This window comes from Gouania willdenowi, chromosome 6 (genome assembly GCF_900634775.1).
Source record: "Gouania willdenowi chromosome 6, fGouWil2.1, whole genome shotgun sequence".
Taxonomy (NCBI): Eukaryota; Metazoa; Chordata; class Actinopteri; order Blenniiformes; family Gobiesocidae; genus Gouania; species Gouania willdenowi.
The window spans coordinates 68,443,258-68,465,695 of NC_041049.1; the positions used below are offsets into that span (position 1 = coordinate 68,443,258).

The 22,438-nt window shown below is 36.8% G+C and overlaps 2 protein-coding genes and 1 non-coding gene across 4 annotated transcripts; all 3 read left to right on the forward strand.

The window, feature by feature from the left end:
- The first annotated feature begins 1,463 nt into the window (after positions 1 to 1,463).
- On the forward strand, positions 1,464 to 7,170 carry rpl27a (ribosomal protein L27a). Its single transcript, XM_028449672.1, has 5 exons — positions 1,464 to 1,529; positions 2,043 to 2,106; positions 2,189 to 2,264; positions 4,787 to 4,961; positions 6,993 to 7,170. Exons 1-5 carry the CDS (start codon positions 1,527 to 1,529, stop codon positions 7,119 to 7,121), a joined length of 447 nt encoding a protein of 148 aa, XP_028305473.1. The 5' UTR covers positions 1,464 to 1,526; the 3' UTR covers positions 7,122 to 7,170.
- On the forward strand, positions 4,328 to 4,458 carry LOC114466280 (small nucleolar RNA SNORA3/SNORA45 family). Its single transcript, XR_003674429.1, has one exon. It is a non-coding gene; the product is annotated as a small nucleolar RNA SNORA3/SNORA45 family (small nucleolar RNA).
- Positions 7,171 to 10,134: 2,964 nt separating the features above from the next.
- On the forward strand, positions 10,135 to 13,683 carry akip1 (A kinase (PRKA) interacting protein 1). Of its 2 annotated transcripts, none has more exons than XM_028450809.1 (5): positions 10,135 to 10,230; positions 11,210 to 11,392; positions 12,520 to 12,594; positions 12,680 to 12,799; positions 13,416 to 13,683. In XM_028450809.1, exons 2-5 carry the CDS (start codon positions 11,246 to 11,248, stop codon positions 13,560 to 13,562), a joined length of 489 nt encoding a protein of 162 aa, XP_028306610.1. In that variant the 5' UTR covers positions 10,135 to 10,230; positions 11,210 to 11,245; the 3' UTR covers positions 13,563 to 13,683. The 2 variants fall into 2 exon arrangements, with proteins under 2 accessions (XP_028306610.1, XP_028306612.1); XM_028450811.1 differs by lacking the exon at positions 10,135 to 10,230 and adding an exon at positions 10,593 to 10,999.
- Positions 13,684 to 22,438: the final 8,755 nt, after the last annotated feature.

The window sequence follows — 22,438 nt, forward strand, 5'->3', positions numbered from 1 at the left end:
TATGGTGAAAATAAGTTAAAAGTGACAATAACAGGTCAACATATCTAACATTAGGTGGGAAAAGTGGTGGAAAGGGTTTATATTTGTAAGTGCTGAAAATTTCTTGAAAGTGGAAAGAAAGGTGCAGAAAAGACATTGAAATTTGATGGAGACGTGGCAGAAATGGCAGTAATATAGCAAAAATATGGCAAGAAAAAGTGATGAAAAGAGGTTCAAATGTGGCAAGTTTGGTTTAGTTGCAAAAGAAGGGTAAAAATAAGCAACAATGAGCTCAAATTATATTTTGAGTTTCTTAAAGGCATCTGGCGACCCCCTCCCAGTGTCTTGCTACCCCAAATGAGGTCCTGACCCCAAGGTTGAGAAGGCTGGGCAGGGCAAATTTATTTGTAAAGCGCATTTCATACACAAGGCAACTCAATGTGCTTTACATGATCAAAAACTCTTAGTCTTAGACCATAGGATTATTAGTAAAGAGCATAAAAGGGTGTACATAGTGCACACAAATTATGACAAATCCTTAATAATAAATAAATTGATACATCATGGGTTTAAAAAAAAAAACTGAGCGCTCCCCCAGAGCCAAAAGGTAAAGAAAGGGAGCAGCAAACATAAAAGCATTAATGACTCAGGGTCACCTGACTAAGCTGGAATTAATCAAATCTATTTTTGTTTAGTTTTGAGGTCAGAAAACAATGTTTTTATTATACTAGAAACCTAAATTAGTCACTAAATAAGAGCACATTGTGTGCTGTAGATGTAGCCTTGGGGTAATGGATAAAAAAATCAGTTTTCCAGTGTTTTTCCCAAAGTGAGTGTTTTCAGATGTTCATTTTTCCAGTGTCTTTCTTATCTAAAGGTTTCATCTCTCATCAGTGTGACACAAGTGGAGAAAAGGTGAATAATATAAACCCTTTTTAACTATGGTGTGAACATGACCAAAGCAAAGCAGCATTGTGAGTCTGATAAAAACCAACCATTTTTAAAAAATCGTTTTGGGAATGTGTTTTAAGAGGCATGATTTACATGCCATTGAGTGGTGAATAATTTGTCTATTATTATTATTATTATTATTATTATTATTATTATTATTTATATGTGGATTTTTTAAAATTAATTAATTCATTTATTTATTTAAGCTGATTGTTTTTATATGTAGTTGTTCCCCATATGTCCGAAGTGATTTTTGATCTAAAATATGTTTATTTTTACTCATAATTCCAATACTTCTGAATACCTTACAAATGTTTATTATGAGGTTTTTAGCACCAAGAAACGTAATTTCAACATTTACAGACACACTTCTTGCTTGATTTTGATTTTTTTCAAATATCATAAACTTGATTTTCTTCAGATAATTTGTTTAAATCAAGCCACTACTTATAATTTTAGCATTTCGCTTTTAATGACGATGATGATGTTATTATTCTCACCACCAGATGTCACTATACATTTTTCAGCCGAAACGGAAATCTCGCACAAAACCGCGTTGTTTCCAAATCCCGTTCCTCTTTCAACTAGCCTCCGAGATGGTAGGTGCTATCATGAATCTCTGAGCGGTGAACCGGTGTTAAATCTGCCCCCATCCTCATGTGGTCGTGCCTTAGAATGCCAGACATTGCCTTATTATTGTCTGTCCACTCTATTCGATCACCTTCCTGGTGTTATTCCTGTGTTTTTTGAGTTATTGTGAGGATTTCTGAGCTGTTCTTAGTGATAGCTCCGCTCCTCCTGGGCCTGGGACTATTCAGTCCTTCTCATTGATAGTGTTATAAACCACAAGTGTGGCCAACACATGTCTTATTCACGTTGAAAGTATAATAATGTATAAATTGAGCTGGATAATTGTGTGCCATATGTTGTCATTGTCATTGGTTAACACCGTATCAAGCTAGTTAGCATTAGTTAGCATCCAGAGCGAGGCTCCGTGTGTCCAGATGTGCAGTCAGTAGAACTTTTACCTGCTTATAGTATAAATTAGAAGCAGGTGCTTGTGCAGTCTACAGTAACTATTGTGGTTAATTGTTTTAATCGTTTTTTGACAGCCGACCAAGAAGTCCAAGACCAGGAAGCTCCGAGGGCACGTTAGCCACGGACATGGTCGCGTTGGTGAGTTAAAAACACGCATGGATTAAGATAAAGATAATTAAATATCATGGAATAATGAACTAATACCTTTATCTCTTTATAGGTAAACACAGAAAGCATCCTGGAGGTCGTGGTAATGCTGGTGGTATGCATCACCACAGAATCAACATGGATAAATAGTAAGTTTATTCTAACTATAGAGAGATATTAGTAGAATCAATGAATATATTTTTTTATTAGTCATTATAAGAGGGTTTTAATAGCATGTTTGTTTATCATGGCCACTGGTTATGGGTTCTAGTAGAGCTGGGCGATATATTGAGTTTTCTATTTGGGGGATATAGAAAATTACAATATCACTTATAACAAATCGATATACATATATATTATTTGTAGTATCTAGAGTGCATGCACAATATCGTCACTGCCAGACCTTCCTACGTAAGTGGCGTAATGTGCCTATGTTACCGCCATGTCGGGATGGCCAAGTGGTCTAAAAGGTGCCACACTCCAGGATTCTTCCTTCCGCTGGAGGGGGCTCAAATCCCACTCTTGACATATATCTTTTTAACATATTCAAAACGGCAAATTCTGCCTTTAATAATACTTCTATTGGAAAAAAAAGAAACATTTAAGGGTATTTCCTCCTGGGTTAGGGCTAAAATAAAACTGACATAACTATAGCTAGAAGGGGAAGGGTCCGCCAGAACTATAGGCCTGTTTGTCTGGGGCCCGAGTCCGGAACTATAGCAACAGCCTATATTCTTTTGTAGCTTGTTTTGTTTTAAAATACATGTTTGAGGAGTCTCTGCCTTTGCTACAAAGCATGAAAAGCACAGTTAGATTGCTGAGTGTGTCTTAACCCATACCTTCCCCTAAACAAGCCACACTACAGAACTCACTCACATGTGCTGTCCCTTATAAGAGAAAAAGCCAAAAGTGGCACATTGTGCAGCTGTTTAATTAAATAGCCTGTGTGGCATTTTGCATCAGTAAATGTAACCCTGAATTCTTTCTGGTAAGAATTTGAGTTAGAAAATATCAAGATTTATAACGTATATTGCCATTTTGAGAAAAAATATTGAGATAAGAGTTTTGGTCCATATCGCCCAGCCCTAGGTTCTTATACTTCGGCATGTTTTCTATTCAAAAACATTTACTGGCACCAGTCATACCACAGCGTGAAATACTTTTGATCTGGCATTAAATAAACAGCTATATTAACAGTACGATTAAAAGCATGTTAGTTTGCTACCTTATTGCTGACTGTATAATGCTGGATAGGGCCAAGTCGTCAATTTCGATATCCTAGGTGAATTTGTTTCATTCATTAATCTCAGAGAACATGACTGGCCACAGTAAACTTAGGTTTGTTTTGATATTTTTAGAGGAGAAAAAAAGGCTGCTGGGGAAATATATTAGCTACTTGAGGGTATGAGAGAGGTCATATACTGTAGGTATGAGTTGATTGCTCCAGCAAGGGGAATCCTGCATACGCCATTGAATCATAGACTGTAGAAAGAATGTATTAAACTGAGCAGAGTTCAAATGACCAAAGTGGAAATGGAAAGCCACCACAAGGTTATTCTACACTTTTAATTACACAAATGCCAAATTAATTAGACAACGAAAGTAGAAGTTGAGAAAGTTACATTTCACAATGTGTGCCGCCATTCTGATCGACTTGGGCTGCTTGGATCCTGCCCGAATTCCCGAGTCGGGGTCCCAAGCTCAAGGACACTTTTCCGATTCATTTTGTCAGATTTATCCAGGTTCCTAGTGCAATCGAACGCAGCATAATCTAGTTTACTTGGTTTGCTTTTTCAAGCAGGGTGTCTGAAAATCTCACATTACTTCAAATTTAGCATTAGAGTAGATTGTTAGATCTTTTTTGATCACGTGAGATTTCTGTCTTGGAGAAAGATCAGTGGTTGGACAGAATCGTGTGTGTGCTGTGTGGAGATTATCGGAGCACACACAATCTGAGCAAAACTGTTCTATGCTTGGTTTTCTGCGCGGGGTCTGCAAAAGATTTTTAAACAATCTCAAATTTAGAAAGCCCAAGTATTGGATCCTCTCCAGAGGTGGGTGATGACATAAAGGTTTATCAAAGGTGTTAAACCTGCAGGACAGCAGCTTTGTTTGGTTGTAACTGTGGAAAGACAATGAATTGTTTTGGGGTTTTTTCTGAAATCTACTTCACCTCTCCTGTCTGTGTAAACATACTGTTGTGCACTATTGTGTAGAGACTAGAGTCTCACCTTGACATGCATTGTTGTCTTGGTGTGCTAGAGTACTCTTAGAGAAACTACTGGTCCTATTCACCGACTGGCCTCACTCATTGTCCAGTCAGCCACATGGGCAGTTACAAGTTTTTGTCATCATTGGTGTGAAATAATATAATTTTCACTTCATTATAAATGTAATCTGAACCTGAGAAAATGTTGGTAGTTACATTCTGTGCCATCTGTCACAATTTGAATTTGTGAGTTTAAAAAAAAAGTTCATGTATTGTGTGTATTGTTTACTCTATAATTCAGTTGGTAGTTAGTGTTTACTTTTCATAACATAGTAAATTAATATATGATCCATCAATAAAAATACTGCATTGTTTGTCTTTAGTTGAACTCAAGCAAACAATGGCCAAATGGTTTGCTCTCATTTCAGTTGAAATGTATCTGACTCTCTTTTTTTTCTTCAGCCATCCGGGGTACTTTGGTAAGGTGGGTATGAGACATTACCATCTGAAGAGGAATACGACTCACTGCCCCACCATCAACCTGGACAAACTGTGGACACTGGTGAGCGAGCAGACTCGGGTCAACTACGGCAAGAAGCCTGAGGGACCGGCCCCCATCATTGATGTCGTACGCGCTGTGAGTACATGACCGTCTTCAAAAGCAGAGTTCAATGAATGTCTGCACAGTAAACCTTGATGCAACTGTTACACCTGTGAGTGTCGCTAAAGCACAAATACTGACATGATTCATTAGAAAAAAGTCTTGTCTTGACTTGTAAATAACTCAGATTTTTGTGCATTGTTTGGTTTAAAATGAAGTTTATAGTGTATACAAACTAGAGCTGGGTGCCATGGAACATAATTCTACCTCAGTATTTTGTTTTTTTTTTCTCCAAAATCTCAATACACGGTATAAAACTCAATATGTAATTATTTTTTTTCTCTGAGGATTTTGATGCAGAATATCAACATGTACCACTTTTGGCTTTTTCTATCTATTAGGGACAGCACGTGTGAGTGAAGTTTATGTGGCTTTTCTCAGGGCAGCTCTAGGTTGTGTTTTTAAGGGGTGGGATTTAAATATGATCACAGGGACTGCGATTTGATTATGAATCGATGCATTATATCAAGTTTTCTATAGGCTTTACACGATCAGGATTTTTGGACCGATCAGTGAGTTTAAAAAAACGATCTCCGTTCATATTTTTTTAGGTAACAACCTAACTCCTTTGGTAATACCTAATACAGATTAACGAGGGGAAAAAACTATTTTTCGGGACCTAAAAGCAGCCTTGTGACTGTGAGGGAGTGGAAGAGTTGAAGAATTTCCATAACGTAACATTTGTTGTCAGTGTGCGTGCGTGGCCCTTTAACTGCGAATGAATGCCCTAGTCACTCGATCGTGAGAGCGCGTGAGAGACCGGAGCAGATCAATTATAAGCAACTACGAGAGAGTTGGAGATGAAGCTGTGGAAGCAGACCACGCTGGAACTATGTGACGCCTCCACTAGCATTAGCGTAAGCATTATGAGCAAATACATATTTACTGACTGTGGCATCTCAAAACCTACTACTGCTTATAGTCCGTATTCACAGGGTGGGGCGCATGCACAAACACGTTCTTCTGTGTCGTCCACTGCAGTGTAAATGAGACGATAAAACAATGCAATGGGAACGTCTACAGAGTTTCATCACGACTATGACGTCGTTGATCGTATTGGCAAATTAAGACATTACAGCCGATCACATTAATTGCATAAAATGCATAATATCAGCCACTTTGGTATAGCGATCAGATCAGCGTAAAGCCTAGTTTTCTATTTTGGCGATATAGAAAATTACAATATCACCTGTATCAATATATTTTATAGCTTGTTTTTATTCACATACTAATTTTCATATTCCTCAATTGTCATTTGCATATTGTTTTTCCTAATTTGTGCATGTCCTACAGCCTTTAATATTGCATTATTATACTATGTTGGTGGTTATTTCTGTTACTGTCTGTGCTTCTGTTGTGCAGTGGTAACATGCAAATTTCCCCTTTGGGGATCAATAATGGTCTATTCTATTTTAGGACTCTCTGCTTTCTCTACATCTCAGAACAGCTTAAAAAGCCCAGTTAGATGATCAATGTCCTAACCCAGACCTTCACCTAAACAAGCCACACCACAGAACTCACTCGCACGTGCTGTCTCTTAGAGAAAAAGCCAAAAGTGGCTCATATTGTGCAGCTTTTTGGGGAAAAAATATCAGTTTTGGTCCATATCACCCAGCTCTAATTATGCACATTCTCACAGTATTTTTTTGTTTCTGACCATTGATGAATTGCTGTTTAAAAAAACATAGTATTTGTATTCAAACACGAGACAATTCATTATAGATTATATACAATTTAATATGTATAATCTGAATCAGCAGCTCAACCTGTTTTGAAAATATCCTTTAAAATGTATAAGTATTTCATTTATAATCTACCATTTGAATGAACAATATTTGAAAATTAGTGCAATATGAACATATTCAAAAGTTGTGGATAGTTTAAACCCAGTGGTTGGTTTGTTAATAAATGTTAGTGGTTGGTTTGAATGCAGTTCTAAGTTTATGTGACTGATTTTGTTGTTCCAACTAATTTTTGTTTTGTTTTTTTTTTGTTTTTTTTTTGCAGGGCTACTACAAAGTTTTGGGAAAAGGCAAACTTCCCAAACAGCCCGTGATCGTCAAGGCAAAGTTCTTCAGCCGTCAGGCCGAGGAGAAAATCAAGTCTGTGGGCGGAGCCTGTGTTTTAATGGCATAATGCTCCAGTCAGTATGTTTTTTTTGCAAAAATAAACTGTATAAATAGATTATTGCCTGTTGTGCTCACTTTTCAATTAAACCAGTGACGCAGGTTGTTTAATTCTTTTAGGGGGGATAAGTTGAATAATATCACTTTGTTTACTTTACGTGAGTTAGTGGGGTGAAACGGCTGATGTGCCATCCTGACCAAATTACAGCCACACATTAGTAAGAGTGATCAAAGACAATATTGTAATTGCACTCCTTGCAATGACAAAGCATCTATTCCTCCTAATGAGTATAAATAAATAAATTGGCTCTAATGAACGAAAACAGTTGTAATGAGATGTTCAATGGGAGCTTTTTGCTTATTTCCAATATTGTCCAGTGCTTAAATTCTGATATTAACCAATAGAGATACTGTACATGCATAGACACCCCAATGTATTTATAGGTCATTATCTATTTTCTTGGAATAAACATTTAGCCTACTTTCAATGTAGTGCCCCACTTCATGTATTCTACATAAAACCTCATCTATGCAAAACAGGAAAACCAATTAAACTTAATAGGGAAAGTGTCATACTTATTTTTAACCTAAAAAAAAGTGCACATACGTGGTTTTCGGTATTTGTGGACAACAAAAAACTGCCTGTCAGAAAATGACACTACATGTTAAACATCAAGATGACAAATGCAGAGAAATGGCACAATAATTAAAAAAATTGGCGCTAAACCGATACCAATGTCAGTCAACTGATAGATTTTATGGCTAATATCGCCTCCACATCCTTAATTTTAAGCTTAATTGATGACTCATGATGCTTTGCTTGAAATTAAAGCTGTCCAGTAAAGCTTAAGTTTGGACATCCTTCTAATTTCCATTTTAAAATTATATATTGCTGCTATTCACAAAGTTTAATTGTATTTCAAGTCTCTTGAAATTTAAAGGTAAGAAATCAACATTAGATTCATCTTTATTAGTCTGACACACCTGTGAAATATGACTTGCTGTAACACCTTGGAAGCAGTGTGCAGATGTTTACATGGAGCATTCATTTGGGGGAGGGGGTCACGGTGGTGGAGATCCAAGCATGGCCAAATTATTTATTACAGCTGATTAATTCCTCATGTTACGCAGGTAATCTGCTGTATCCACCTTATTACTGGGGACACTACTTCCTAATTATGGGTGCAGGCAGCTTTCCATTTTCTGAAAAATCCACAATGTGGATCTGTGGCACTTTGTAAACTGAACTCAGCTCAACATTTACCACAGTAAGAAAAGAAAAAAACCTTAACGTTTCACTTCATGCTTTTCATGACAAAATTGTGATAATTTGTAAAATGAAAAAATACAACTACCGGGTTGAGCCAGACAAAGGCAGCTTAGACAACGTGCTCCTGACAATTTGAGTCAAAAGTTATCCACAGCAACTCAAGATATTTAAAAAAAATAGTTTTCAGTTTGTTCAAAGTTAGTAAGCCTTAAGTATGGACGGAGGCCAAGAATCAGATACCAGTGTTTGCAGTATATCGTTCTCCCGTGCTTTAGATTACTATATTGCTGCTCAATGGAGGCCATTGTTATGCTGGTGGAACCCAGGATACGTTGCTAGATGGAAGGAGATTGAAAGTGATAGAAAAAATTCTGATTAAGGCTGCAATTGGGGATAAAGGCAATGATGACTAATTTAAAGGTTGTGGGTAACCCATGGATATGTTTGTCACTTCAGATGTGGAACAAGGTAGTAGCTGAAAATCACCTGAGAGAGGACGTACATGATCCAGATTTTATTCCTGAAAGTATGGACGCAAGACTTGTGAGATGGGTTTCACAAGGTTTAACAGCATACTCCACATTTTTATGAATAGCTTCCAAAATCTGAAGAGGCAGTTTGGCTTGGATAAGGATGATTTTTACAGGCAACTTCAGGTCCGGCATTATATTATCTAAATGCAAAAGGGATTTTTACAAGTAGGCTGGGACTATATTCTGTTAAAAATGTTTATAGAGGCTTATTGAGCTGATTCTAACCAGAAACTCACCTCAAGATTCTACGAGGGGTTACAACAAACCAAATGGAGTTCACTGTATGTAAAACAGGAAGGAAATCTAGTTTTTAAAAAAAGAAGATTGGGAGGACTTCTTCTTCCTGTAAGTATAATCTATGGATGTGTACGCAGCGATGCTGGGAGCCCGATTTTCAATTTGGGCCCCCAAAAATAAATAAAACAAAAGTCGATTTCTCATTTATTTGCGAGTCAAATATTACGATGGTTGGTGGTACAAAATAATTGGCACATACCAATATATAAATGGGGCCCATTACCCTGTACGTGTCACGGGGGGGCCCATTTTTCAAATGACTACTCCTCCGTTAGTTCTCGTTAGATCGAAATGCAGTTTGGTAAGAAGACTATGAATGAATATGATGAGACACTCGGAGCCCTTTTTTTTTCAAATGGGGTAGGGGACCCCGGGGCCCACCCCCTTTTCCGGTAATTTCTAAATTTATCGAAACATAGTCGTGTGATATATCGTTTCAAAGGCAATTCAACGTAGATTACGATTTTATGTTGCACACTGTGATTTGTTTTACTCTGTGAAACCGAGTAATTTCACTGAACTCTCGGGAACGTGGTATGTGCTATTTGGCGCGGAGTCGTTCCGCGGGCCCGACCGTGGTTAATCAGAACTTGTTTGAAAAGATGGGAAACATGGATAACGTATGTCACGCCAATACGACCATCATTTGTCTAAAGTGGACTTTTGTGTATTTTTTTTATTGTACTTTATAAGTCATTGAGGTTTACCCCAACATGTTTGTGACTGTATGGACCTGGAAAATCATAATAAAAAGGAATTTAAAATAAAAATAAAATACATATGTATATTTCCTCAAGTCCTGTTCACTGCTAAAGCTTACATTTCATTAAAAAAGCATATTGACTAAAATAAAGAATATAGGAAAATTGTTTTACATTTAGTATATTGTGTCTTTAGTTTTCCGTTTGTGTTTTTGTGTGATTCTGTTGTGGGCGTGGCCTGACAAGCACGACTTCCGGTTGTATCATTAAAAACTGCCTCGCTGACGGCGACTTGATTCATGAGGACGCACAGACGAGGTAACAACAAGCCGAGTACAAAACCTACTAAAAACGAACTGGTTTTGAAAATAAACTACGTCTGCTAACGCTAGCTAACTGTATGTTTGGCGCATTCTTTTAGTTGGGATGTAAACCGGAAGTAAAGTTTCCGCGCACAAAAACACGTGCTTCTGTTATCTGTCAAAGGTTTTCTGATGCTTTCAGTCAACGAGTTAATCAAAGCTACAGTTCTTTACTGTTAACCTTCCGTGATTGTAAATTAGCAACAATGTATCAATATTCTGAAGGTTTGTTTTCACTGAGCTGTCACCGACATGACCCGGTAGTGACGTCACGCCTATACCCTATGAGTGATATTTGCTGTACAATCAGTAGATCTTTACTGCTTTTGCTATGTTCCGGTTTTATTTATTCAAACAACGTTTTTCAGTAAATTGACTTCGAATTCTTCACGTTTCGGCTGCCAAGTATCAGTCTTCCTCATAGGCATCTACTGATCCTTGTGTGTTCTTTCTGGGCGTGGCCAAACCTGTCATTTAAAGACTAAAGGAACTTGTTGGAATCTTTAGTTTTATCTTACAGTCCCCGATACCTTTTTTTTTTTAAACGTTATTTTGTTGTTTTACGATACATGTTACTAGGTTTAAGTAAATGAAACTTAAACCCATTCATAAAACACTTATTTTATACGTAATATATATATATATATATAACTTAATCCTGCCTAAATTATTTGTTATTTATTGACTCCCACATTAATTGTAATAAATAAAGGCTCTTTATATTGGTGAGTGGAGGCTTTACAATCTATTTAATATAATCTACATATGGTATTACTATCATTTTATGTATTAAAATGTAAATGCATTTGTACTAATAATGAAAAAGACCATCTGTGTTTAATATTAAATGTTAGCTGCAGATAAAATGTAGCATTGATTCTAAGTAACTAACACAAAATAAAATGTATAGATTGATTGTTCTTTCTTTTGCTCAGGTTGAAGGTCCTCCAGGTTCTTTCTTCAACCTGTTTATGGCAGATCGAGGCTGGCTGGAGACCTCCCTGCGTCGCTCTGCCAGGTTGGGTTTGGAGGTGCTGGAGCGAGCCTCCAGGCGTAGCGTAGACTGGGCGACCATCACTGCGTCTGTCAGGGAGGAGGACCCCTCACCAGCTGCTGAGGTACATTTGATTGATTGAATTTTATTTCTAACATGAACACAACAGCAGTGTATCTACCAAAATAAAAAAGTAATAGTAATTTAAAAAATAATAAATCAAACAAAGCAAATAGTGAACAAATGGTTACAGAATCGTGCTTGTGAAGCCTGTACATGTTCGAAAAGGAGTAGGAGGAAGTATAAACTTACAGTATATGATCCTACACTTTGTAATATCTAGTACTATACTGTACATATATACACCTATTTACACCATAAATATATATATATATATTAGGGCTGGGCAAAAAAAATTATCTAATTGATTTGTCAAATTTGTAGATAAAAACGATTTTTATTTAAAAAATATATATATATATATATATATATATTTTTTTGGATTAATTTACTCATTTTTTAAATGTATTTATTTATTTTTTTTTTTTTTTCCCACCACAGCTTTTCGGTCTTTTTTGCGTTCCGTCCTTGTGGGTTACCGTAGTGCGATGTGAGCCCGCCCCCTCTTTGTTTACACGTGTTTACCCTTTGAGTAGCTATGTGTGTGCCACAGTCACGTTTAATTTTTTATTCACACTATGCTGAGATGCTAAGGGATGAGTTTATTATTATTTTTTAAATTGTATATATATATATATATATACACCTAATTCATTGATATATATCCATATAATTATACAATTCATGTAATCCACTATACATTCATTCATCCACACATACACAAGCATATACACGCTTGTTCAGAATTTTTTTCTCTTTAACACTTATGCTTTGAGCAGATAAATGTTATGTATTTATGTTTAAATTGCTTTAAATTCAGATGTTTTTTTATTATTTCAACACACAAACTGTTCCACAACCTGGTACCACTCACTGACACACAAAAGCTTTTTTTTTTTTTTTTAGTGACATAATGTTCATTTTGTCTCAGCTTTTTCATTAAATAGTTTCTGAATATTTTTAGGGAAAAGTTGTGCTTTAAATGCTATTTTACTTGTTTGAAAAGCTACAATTTCTGTTAATGTATGTAATTTAGATTTATTGAATAGTGTGAATTGTGTTCTATGATCAGGATTGAAGTTTCTACCTTCTACAGTTTACAGATTATTATTATTTTTTTTCTTTTTTAAGAGAACCTCGACAGAGCTCAGTGATGCTTTTACCAGCATTGCAGAGTTTATGGTGCAGACAACACACCAGTGTCAGGTTAAGTACAGTACATACATATTAATCTACCACCTTTGTGTCAGTCCCCCCAATGTCTAAAATGTCAGTTGTGTGTTTATTGCAGCGCTTTTACAAGTCTGGGTGCTGCAGCGAGCCCAGTGAGGCTGAAAAGAAGCACGTGTCCAGATTCCACAGTCAACCTGGAGCTGGAAACATGACCTCGGCACCAGCAACAAAGAAACATGTAAGAGACAAACTGAAACTACAATAAGAGCTCAGAACAATTTAAAAAGTGGGGGGAAAAGCACACAAAACAAATATTACTGATTATACAGTCTGTGGTTATGTAGAGGTGATGATTTTGAAAGAATTTGGAATTATTTATCTATCTCAAACATTTGGGGCCTGTACTACGAAGCTGGATTTCCTCTTATCGCACTAACTTCCGGTATTTAATCAGTGTGTGCAGGACTATGAAGCTGTCTAACGCTTTATGGGGCTAAATCACCATGGTAGCTTAGGCTGAACGACTGACCTGGTCGGGTTTCCCCAGATTTCAACACAATAAGACAGATATGGTAGAATAAATGCACCTTATAACATTATGTAATGTTTCTTGCTTCAGTATTTATCTATTCCAATGCTTCAAATGAAGCTAAAGGTTCTGGTGTAGACCAAACAAAAGCTCCTGTGTGCTATTTAGTAAAGATGAGTAATTTTTACCCCAAGTCCAATGAACAGATGGGAATAAACTATACTTTGTGTTCGTAGAACTTGTCTGATCACAAGATGGACCATGACTCGTATATATTCTACCAAGTAATTTTTTAATTTCACGTCTTTTTACTTGTGTTTTGCAGCGTGTGTCAGCGGTAGATGAAGATTTCTACATCGAGGTGTCACCGGGGACGTACGCGGTCACTGCCAGCATCCTGGAGTCACCGCATCAGACTCAGCTGGTCAGTGTCAAAGCTGGAGAGAGCATCAACCTCACCTTTGATCTGTGACCTTTACCCAAAGAGTCACCTTTGAACCTTTTAAAAGGAAAATCCCAACAGTGCTAAAGCTCAGTGTATTTATTTTATACTCTATGTAAGACATATCTTTGCACTTTAAGTGTTTTTTTATTGTGCCAAATTCTGCACTAGATTATCATGAGATTCATATACTGAAATAAAATCTATTTTTTAAGTCATTTATTTCTTATTGTATTGTGTCTAAACGTGTTGAGGACTGGTGATCAGAAAGAGAGCGTCTTGGGGTTTAAAGTTGGCGTTTCTGGCGGGGTTTTTCCGTCCTTTGGCACCAGGAAGGGACTGGAACAGGGAGCTGGTGTTTGGAGATCTGCTGACCAGTGAAATAGGAACTATGAACTTCACTGGTTGTGGTATCTTCTGTGACGTGGGGCTTCCTGCAGAATGAAATAGGAATGTTCTCAATCTTACCAAAGCATGAACATATTTGCTGAATATCTATAGCAGGGATCACCAACATGGTTGGGGGTTAACTATAATTGTAATTACAATTATTGTGTAATTATGATTATAATTTTAGTAATCTGTTGCTGTTTTAATTGTAATTACATTTTAATTGAGTTTAGATAATTGACTTTGTAATTGCCATGAAAATGCTATAAAAATTATAATTTAATGCAAAACTGGCAAAAACATGTTACAGTTCTATGTACAGTTCTACACATATGTAGTTAACAATTATTAAAATATGTTTCAAATCATGCATTCCCACATTTTACCATTTAAATAATAAATAAATAAATCTAGGGGTATACTGACATAAAAAAGGCTTAGACACCCACACCAAAATGATTAAAACCTATATTTTCATTGATTAGGAAGCCTAACAAGGTAATCAATAGATTCGTATTGTTTTTAGTGTATTTTACAGCTGATTTAGGACCCGTTATCATTAGAGATGCTAAGGTTAACTTTTATTAGGTTATTTATTTCAGGCTCAGTAATTGTGATTAATTGTAATTGACTTCCAGGGGACAAAAAATAATTGTAATTGGAAAAAAAATTGCTGGTCATTGTAATTTAATTGTGATTGAAGATGGTTAATTGAAAATGTAATTGTAACTGAAAAATGGAATTGACCTCAACCCTGGTCACCAATCTTTCTGAAACTGAGCTACTTTGTAGATACTGTATAGTCTGAAGGATTACCAGTTATAAAAGCACTTCATAAATACATTTTCACTGTTTCACGGTACGATAAGGAAGGTTAGCCGTAAGTTGAAAAGGTATCAAATCTTGAGGTTTTCTTGCCTTTTTAAAAAATATATATAACATAGCACTGACCATACACAAAATCTGCAACACCTAAAGGCATTTTTCACAGTGAAATGAAACATTTAAAGATGGTTCATATAATAAATGGTAAATGGACTTGATTTATATAGCGCTTTATCCCCACACTGAAGCAGTCTCAAAGCGCTTTACATATCAGCTCATTCACCCAATCACTCTCACATTCACACACCAGTGGGACAGGACTGCCATGCAAGGCGCTAGTCGACCACTGGGAGCAACTTAGGGTTCAGTGTCTTGCCCAAGGACACTTCGACACATAGTCAGGTACTGGGATCGAACCCCCAACCTCTCGATCAGAAGACGACCCACTACCACCTGAGCCACGGTCGCCCTAGAATACTAATACTAAAACTTGACCACATGCAGCAGTAATAAAACTATTAAGTACAAACTGTATCTGTCATATGTATTTATCTTTGTGAGTTTGAATCCTTGAAAGTTAATCAGATTTGAAATGAAGCTCATTGGTGACTAGATCTCCTGAGGGCCCCTCACATGGTCCACGCTGGCTACCTGTGGCCTGCAGGCCTTGTGTTGGTGACCCCTGATCTATAATTTTCCCTTTTCTGTTCTCACCTGGCTGTTTGTGATGTGGTTCTGGTCCAGTCCTTCTCCAGTACCTCCATGGAGGGCGCTGCTGTTTACTTTGAGGCTTCACTGCTTTAGATTCTGATGATTTGGTTTCATCCACCGATGAAGAGGAAGAGGATAGATCTTCAGGATTACTCCTCATTCCATCTTCCTCCTCAAGGTCTACCAGGTTATCATTTCTTGTCCCATCAAATCCATCCATTCTTTCAAACATGGACCTACAGGTGAGGTGATTTGAGACTGAAGATGATACAGACGGGCAGCAATCATTGCAGATCATCCGTGGAGTGTGGGAACAATGGAAGCTGCAGCATGGACTGGGAGCGGGATTAAAGCTTCGGAGTTCCCTGACAATTCTGTCATAGTGAGAAGAAGAAATGGGCAAAACGAGGATGTTTGGAACCAGAGACACAGAAGTGTTCCACATCAGCACCTGCAGACTTCTCCCATCTTCAGGAGCATGAAAGAAAAAAAACATCCAAGTGATTTTTAAAGATCAGTGAAAATGCTTTACACAGTCCAGGGTTGGGGTCAATTATAAATGTAATCAATGATTAATTACAATTACGGTGTAAATGTTCTCTTAGGAGGTATTATTTTTCTTGAACTCCATTGAGTCTCCTCCTAGGCTATTAATGCAGCACTAATGACACGTACTGTATGTCATCTCATAGGGCTCATAATGTCAAGGACGGGCAGTCGACCATTTTTGGAGCCAAAATGTCAAAGTCACGTCAAGTGTCAAAAACCAAAATTTTCCATATCACTACCAATATTTAGCGTACAAGTTTGATGCTTACATTAATGAAAAGCTCATCCCAAGTGGAGTATTTTATTTAATTGGACCGAAGCTGTACGACCTACCAGTAAAAAGGTCGGTAGGGGTCAAAGTTCATGACATCACAGAAAAAAACAAAAACATACTTTTTTCCTCATAATATTTAATATTTGGGTCAATTTCAGTCTTCTGTTTTTCCTGTATTATTACTTTCAATTCATTAAGCAAAAAGAACAACATAAAGGGACATTACTCAACAACAATATGTCCCCCATGTGTTATTGTCTTTCATGTTTCTTGGTTGGGATGTAACTGAAACTGAATTTCCCCTCAGGGATTAATAAAGTATAATCAATCAATCAACAAAATACACAATTGTAAAATACGTATTTGCCTTGCAAATGCAGGTCTTGCCTAGTTATCATTGTAACTGTAATTGAAAATACTGCTGCTGTTGTAATTGTAATTGACTACGGCAAATTGACTTTGTAATAGTAATTTGAGAACCATGTTACTGTTCTATGTCTTACACATACTGTATGTAGTTAACAATCATTAAAATATGTTTCATATCAAGCTTAGCTGAGGATCATTTTACCATTTTAAAAAGATAAAAGGCTCAGACGCACACACCAAAAATATTAAAACCAATATTTTAATTGATTTAGGAAGCCTAACAAAAACCAATTAGATGATAGATCATATTTTTCTTTTGTGTGTATTTTACAGCTGATTTAAGACATCGTTATCATAAGAGACGCTAACAGAAAGCTAACACAGGAGGAAAATTATATTTCAAGGGCTACTTTACTTCAGCCTCAGTAATTGTAAATGAAACTTAAGTAATTAAGGACATAATTGTAATTGACTTTCAGGGAGAAAATAATAATTGTAATTGAAAAAAATATGCGAGTCACCGTAATCATAATTGAGTTGTAATTAAACATGGATAATTGAAGATGTAATTGTAATTTAAAATGTAATTGACCCCAACCCTGACACAGTCCAGTTTAAAGTGTATAATAGTTGTGGTTCTCATACCACTCCAACCATCTCTGCCCTCTGCAGCTGCCAACACTCGTCCAGGCCCGTATTTTCTTAGATCCGGTTGCCATGGCGACAGGACAGCATCCCCAGCTACCAGACTGTGAGCTTGAGCTCGTGTGTCGTTGACCATGTCAACAGAGCGAACCATCTGGTGCTGGGAGGGGACGGCGCCCAAACTACCAGTGGGTGGGTGGTCAAAATGGACAACCCAGACGTCCCTGCAGCCCTGAGTTCATCATAATCAACGTCATTACTATTTAAGTAATCTATATGTCACTGAAACATTGTTTTGTTTTTGTTTAAAAAACAATAAATAAATAAATAATAATAATAATTTCACAAGCAACAAAAACAACAACAAAAGAACTAAGCAGACAGTTTGTATCTTAAATTACATGCAGCAAATAGTGAGACATATTGGGGAAAAAAGAAACAGGAGACCAAAATGCTTGATGATAGAAAAGTGTAAATACAGGAGTGAAAGTCAACATCTACAAAATGGACGTTACATGGGCAACACCATATATATATAAAGACAAGTAAAATATTATAATGGTCATGATTTCTTTACATTCCTTACACATTTCAGTTAATATACAGTATCCACCAATAACAAGTTTAGGAATATAGATAAATAATTCTCTGAGGTAATGTAAAAACGGGGGAAACAGGTTTTCTTAAATGATGGCGTATTGTTCTTTGTGGAGACTGTTCGTTTTTCAAGATTTAAGTGGTCTGTGAATAAGCCTTTATAGATATTTTCGTTCAATCTTTGCAATTTAAAAGTATAACTTTTTCTTGTAATCATTAATAATATTAGCATTAATGGAATGCAGGGATTGGGAACGGTTAACAATGAGATATCTCCAAGTATTGCAGTAATGGGGCAGAGAGGGATGTGGAGGATTTCAGACAACCTGCTCGCCACCTCTGACCAGAAGTTATAGAACACCACACTATTTCCATTTTTTTTACTGAAAATGATTCAGTTTATTATGTCATTGTACTCTGAAATGAAAGCATAGAACAAAAAGGCAATATGAGTTGAAAAATAAATGATGGGATCCATGAACAATACTGTTCAGTTGATGCTCATGAGGGTCTGGTACCACAGAGTGGGCCAACACTGCTTTATGCAGACAGAAGGGTTTGGAAGGAACACCTGTAGGAATGAGTAGCACCAGCTTTCAAGGCTGATTCAACCTTCAGAACAGCTTTAAATTATTAACCCACTTCATGTTCCCTGAAAAATACCTATTTGTATCATTCTGAAATGCACATTATTATTCACCTTTGGGTAACCAAACCTTTTTTATCAACCTATGTCTGTTCAGTTCTTACCTTTGTGACATTTCAAGCTGTTCATTGGACTAAATAACTGGAGAAATGAGGGTGTTCTAAAACTATTGACCAGTTGTGTATATATGGGCAGATCCAGAGTGCATGAAAGTCGTCATCAGTTATGATTGGACAGTGGGGACATGAAGCCCATTCTGAATGCTTTATGAGTGGTGATGTGTGCTCCGGGCAGGAGTTTGTATTGTATCAATTGGATTTAATGGACATAAAGAAAGTATTGTTGCATATGGTTTTTCTGTTGTTAGATCTGAGGAAGTCAGTATTTTGTAAATCTGTGATAAGGTCTTTTGAAGTTTTAGAGAAAACATTGTTATTCCTAAAACTGATCTACAATTAGGTCAAAGTTAGAGAAAGTGCAATAACAGCTTCTACAATACAAAGATATTTATAACAGAGATGTTTCACTATCAAAATAATAAGTCGCACATTTGTCCACTTCTTGTATTTTACTTTCCTCTAATTGCTCTGACTGTAAACCATGTTATTGTATGTGTTGTGTTTCACCTGCACTGGTTGTATTACTGTGCCAACAGAATAAAAACCATCCAGTTGTCTCTTGGCCAGCACTCGACATCCTGGAAAGAAGTTTGGGCTGCACAGATTTTCTTTCGATTGTACGCTGGAGGAATGTGGACGGAACACATCATTACCCATACTGCATCTGGTGAACAGATTCAAGTCAAAAGTGTGAATAGGAATAAAGAAATGATTGAAACCCTGATGACCAACCTCAGAGATGTTGAAGGCCTTTGTTGCACGTGTGGTGCAGAGACGGAGGTGGAGGAACAGTGCTGGCACTTTGTTGGAGAGACTGTTGGCATTGATGATGGACTCACAGTGGCATACATAGGAATCACCTGACAACACCCACAAGCAGAGAAATCAACCTTTGATCAAAGGGTCTTTGGTGGGTTAGAGTGATGGTGGAAGCAGGTTTGTAATTGGAGGGTTATTGGTTCAAATCCAAGCTGGGTCGTCATTTTGGGATGTTGAGCAAGACCCTAAACCCTACCTGCTCGTGTTGTACGTCGCCTTGGAGAAAAGGTTTTAGGTATTTTTTTATTAGGCACTAGCTTTTTCTGTTGATCATTACATCTACCAAGGAGGATTTTTTTTTTTTTTTTTGCCAGGGTTCATTTATTTGTCTGTGTACAGTCTAAATAAAAAACCAATGAATGGATTTGGATGAAATTTTTAGGTAATATTTAAAACAGGATAGGGAACAAGTGATTCAGATCAATATCCCGGATCAAACATTTAGGTGACAATACAATATGAAGGACTGCTATGGTGTGGTGGATGTCTGCCCTCTCTGAGTGCTTGCTCATTTGTTTGTTCGTCTGTTAGCAGGATTACGTCAAAAGTACTGAGAAGATTTTAACCAAACATAGACCTTACACCATTGAAGATTCCACTAAATTTTGAAGGGGATTCGGATCAATACACTGATTCTGGATCAATTTCAAAACTCAAAAAATTGGCAAAATTCACTTTTTTTTTTAAATCTCAAATTTGACTCAGTAAAGTTGAGTTGGTTTCTCAGCTACCTCACTGAGTTTCATCCAGATCAGATCCGGATTGTGCATTTCATTGCAATTTTTCATAAAAAACAGGGTTGCCTAAACATTTGGACCTACTATATAGTTATTAATGGGCATAGACATTTCTTTCAAGCCTTTAAAGTGTTAATAATCATGGTACCATGATCAGGATCACTGATCTAGATAACAGCCGATGTCTAATATTTGGAGCTAGGCTGAGGTTTGCCCTCTCTGAGTGCGCTTGTTGTTACTGCACTAAATATCTCACAGAAGTCACAGAAACTGATGAAAATGGTTCGTTACATTTTGCCTAAATTAAGGGAGGTAGATTATATTTATTTAATTTTATTCAAATTGTTTATGTGATCTAACATTTTTCTATAACAAGTTCACATGAACTACGGCCAAGCTCATGGAAAATGTCTCTGCGCCGAATAGCACGTACCACATTCCCAAAAATTCAGTCAAAAAACTCCACCAAGTAAAACAAATGAAATTGTGCATCGTAAAATTGTAATCTACGTTGAATTGTCTTTGAAACAATATATCACACGACTATGTTCCAATAAATTTGGAAATTACCGGAAAAGGGGGTGGGCCCCTAATCAAATTGTATGAGGCATAACCATAATCTACGGTGAATTACCTTTGAAATGATATTTCACACGACTACTGTATGTTCCCATAAATTTGGAAATTACTGGAAATGGGGGGTGGGCCCCCGGGCCCCATTTTAAAAAAAGGAAAAGAAAGTAAGTGGCATTTTGAGTCTGTTAGCCCAGACTAAAAGTAGTAAACATATCCTAAATAATAAAAATGAAAAGCCTCACCTTTCCAAATGTTCCCTTCAGGTCATAGAAAATGATATGACCGCTTCCTCCTGTTTCCTGGGTCAGACACTGTAAATAGTTCCTAGTTTTGTTGTTAAGTCCCATGTTGGACTCCTGCAGGTAGAACATATTCACAGGCTTCCCAGCTGTAATCACAGGCAGGACACTGAGCACAACCTCAGGCTGCTCGGGGGGGTCGGTGCAGAGCAAATGGATGACATCACATGTAGGGTCTGTGGAAGCTACGCTCAAAGCAGCGATGAGGTCCCTGTCTGAGCCACAACTGATGGAGTGAATCCAGGACAGGGCCCCGTACACTGTGTGGGGGGCACAGGGGAGCATGTGTGGGGACATGCAGGTTACCTGCAATCAATACAAAGCGGATCAATAATCGAAAGTGTAACACAGTGATCAACACTGGTTAGACAAGGTCAGCAGGTCATTCACGTACTGTACAGATGGGTTGCTTTTATCACAGCGGGGGGCCACACAAATGTGATTGTCTGATCCGAGGGCCACATATTAATATTCATAACAGCATTTAGAATAATGACCGATGTGAGCATTATTACAGGAAAGAAAATAGTAGGGCTTTGGATGTTTTTGTTGTTTTGTGTACTTTTGAGTCATTTTGGGCATTTTTTTTGGCCATTTTGTGTGTTTTTTAATTTATTTTGTATATTTCTGGGAATCATTTTATGTGTTTTTGATTCTTTCTGTGTATTTTTGTTGTTGCCTTGTGTGTTTTTGGATTTATTTTTTGTTTTGGGAGTCATTTATGTGTCATTTAGTTTGTTTTTTGTAGTTATTTTTGCGTATACTAGTTGCCATTGTGTGTGTTTTTAGGGTAAATTTGTGAATATTTGCTGTCCTTTTGTACATTCTTCAATAATTTTGGGTATTTTGTTGCCGTTTCGTGTGCTTTTTCAAAATTATTTTGTGTATTTTGTTGCTGTTTTGTGTGTTTTCTAGTTTGTTTTGTGTATTTTTGGGATACATCGTATGTGTTTTTGATTCATTTTGTGTATTTTTGTTGTGGTCTTGTGTGTTTTTTTATTTATTTATTGTTTTTGGAGTCATTTTTTTTAATTTTGGGAGTCATTTATGTGTCGTTTTGTCTGTTTTTTGTAGTTATTTTTGTGTATATTAGTTGTTTTTAGGGTAAATTTGTGATTATTTATTGTCCTTTTGTTCATTTTTCTATAATTGTGTGTATTTTTTTAATGATTTTGTTTGATTTATTTGGAGGTCTCACAATATTAGACTTAATTAGGACGCATTTGGCCCCTGGGTTGATGTACTGTATTCAATAGACTAAGTGTGCTTTGTCTGACTTGCTTTGGTGTAATAATAGAAGCATAGAACAGGTCAACATGGACATTAAAAACCTCTCTAAGCAATCACCTT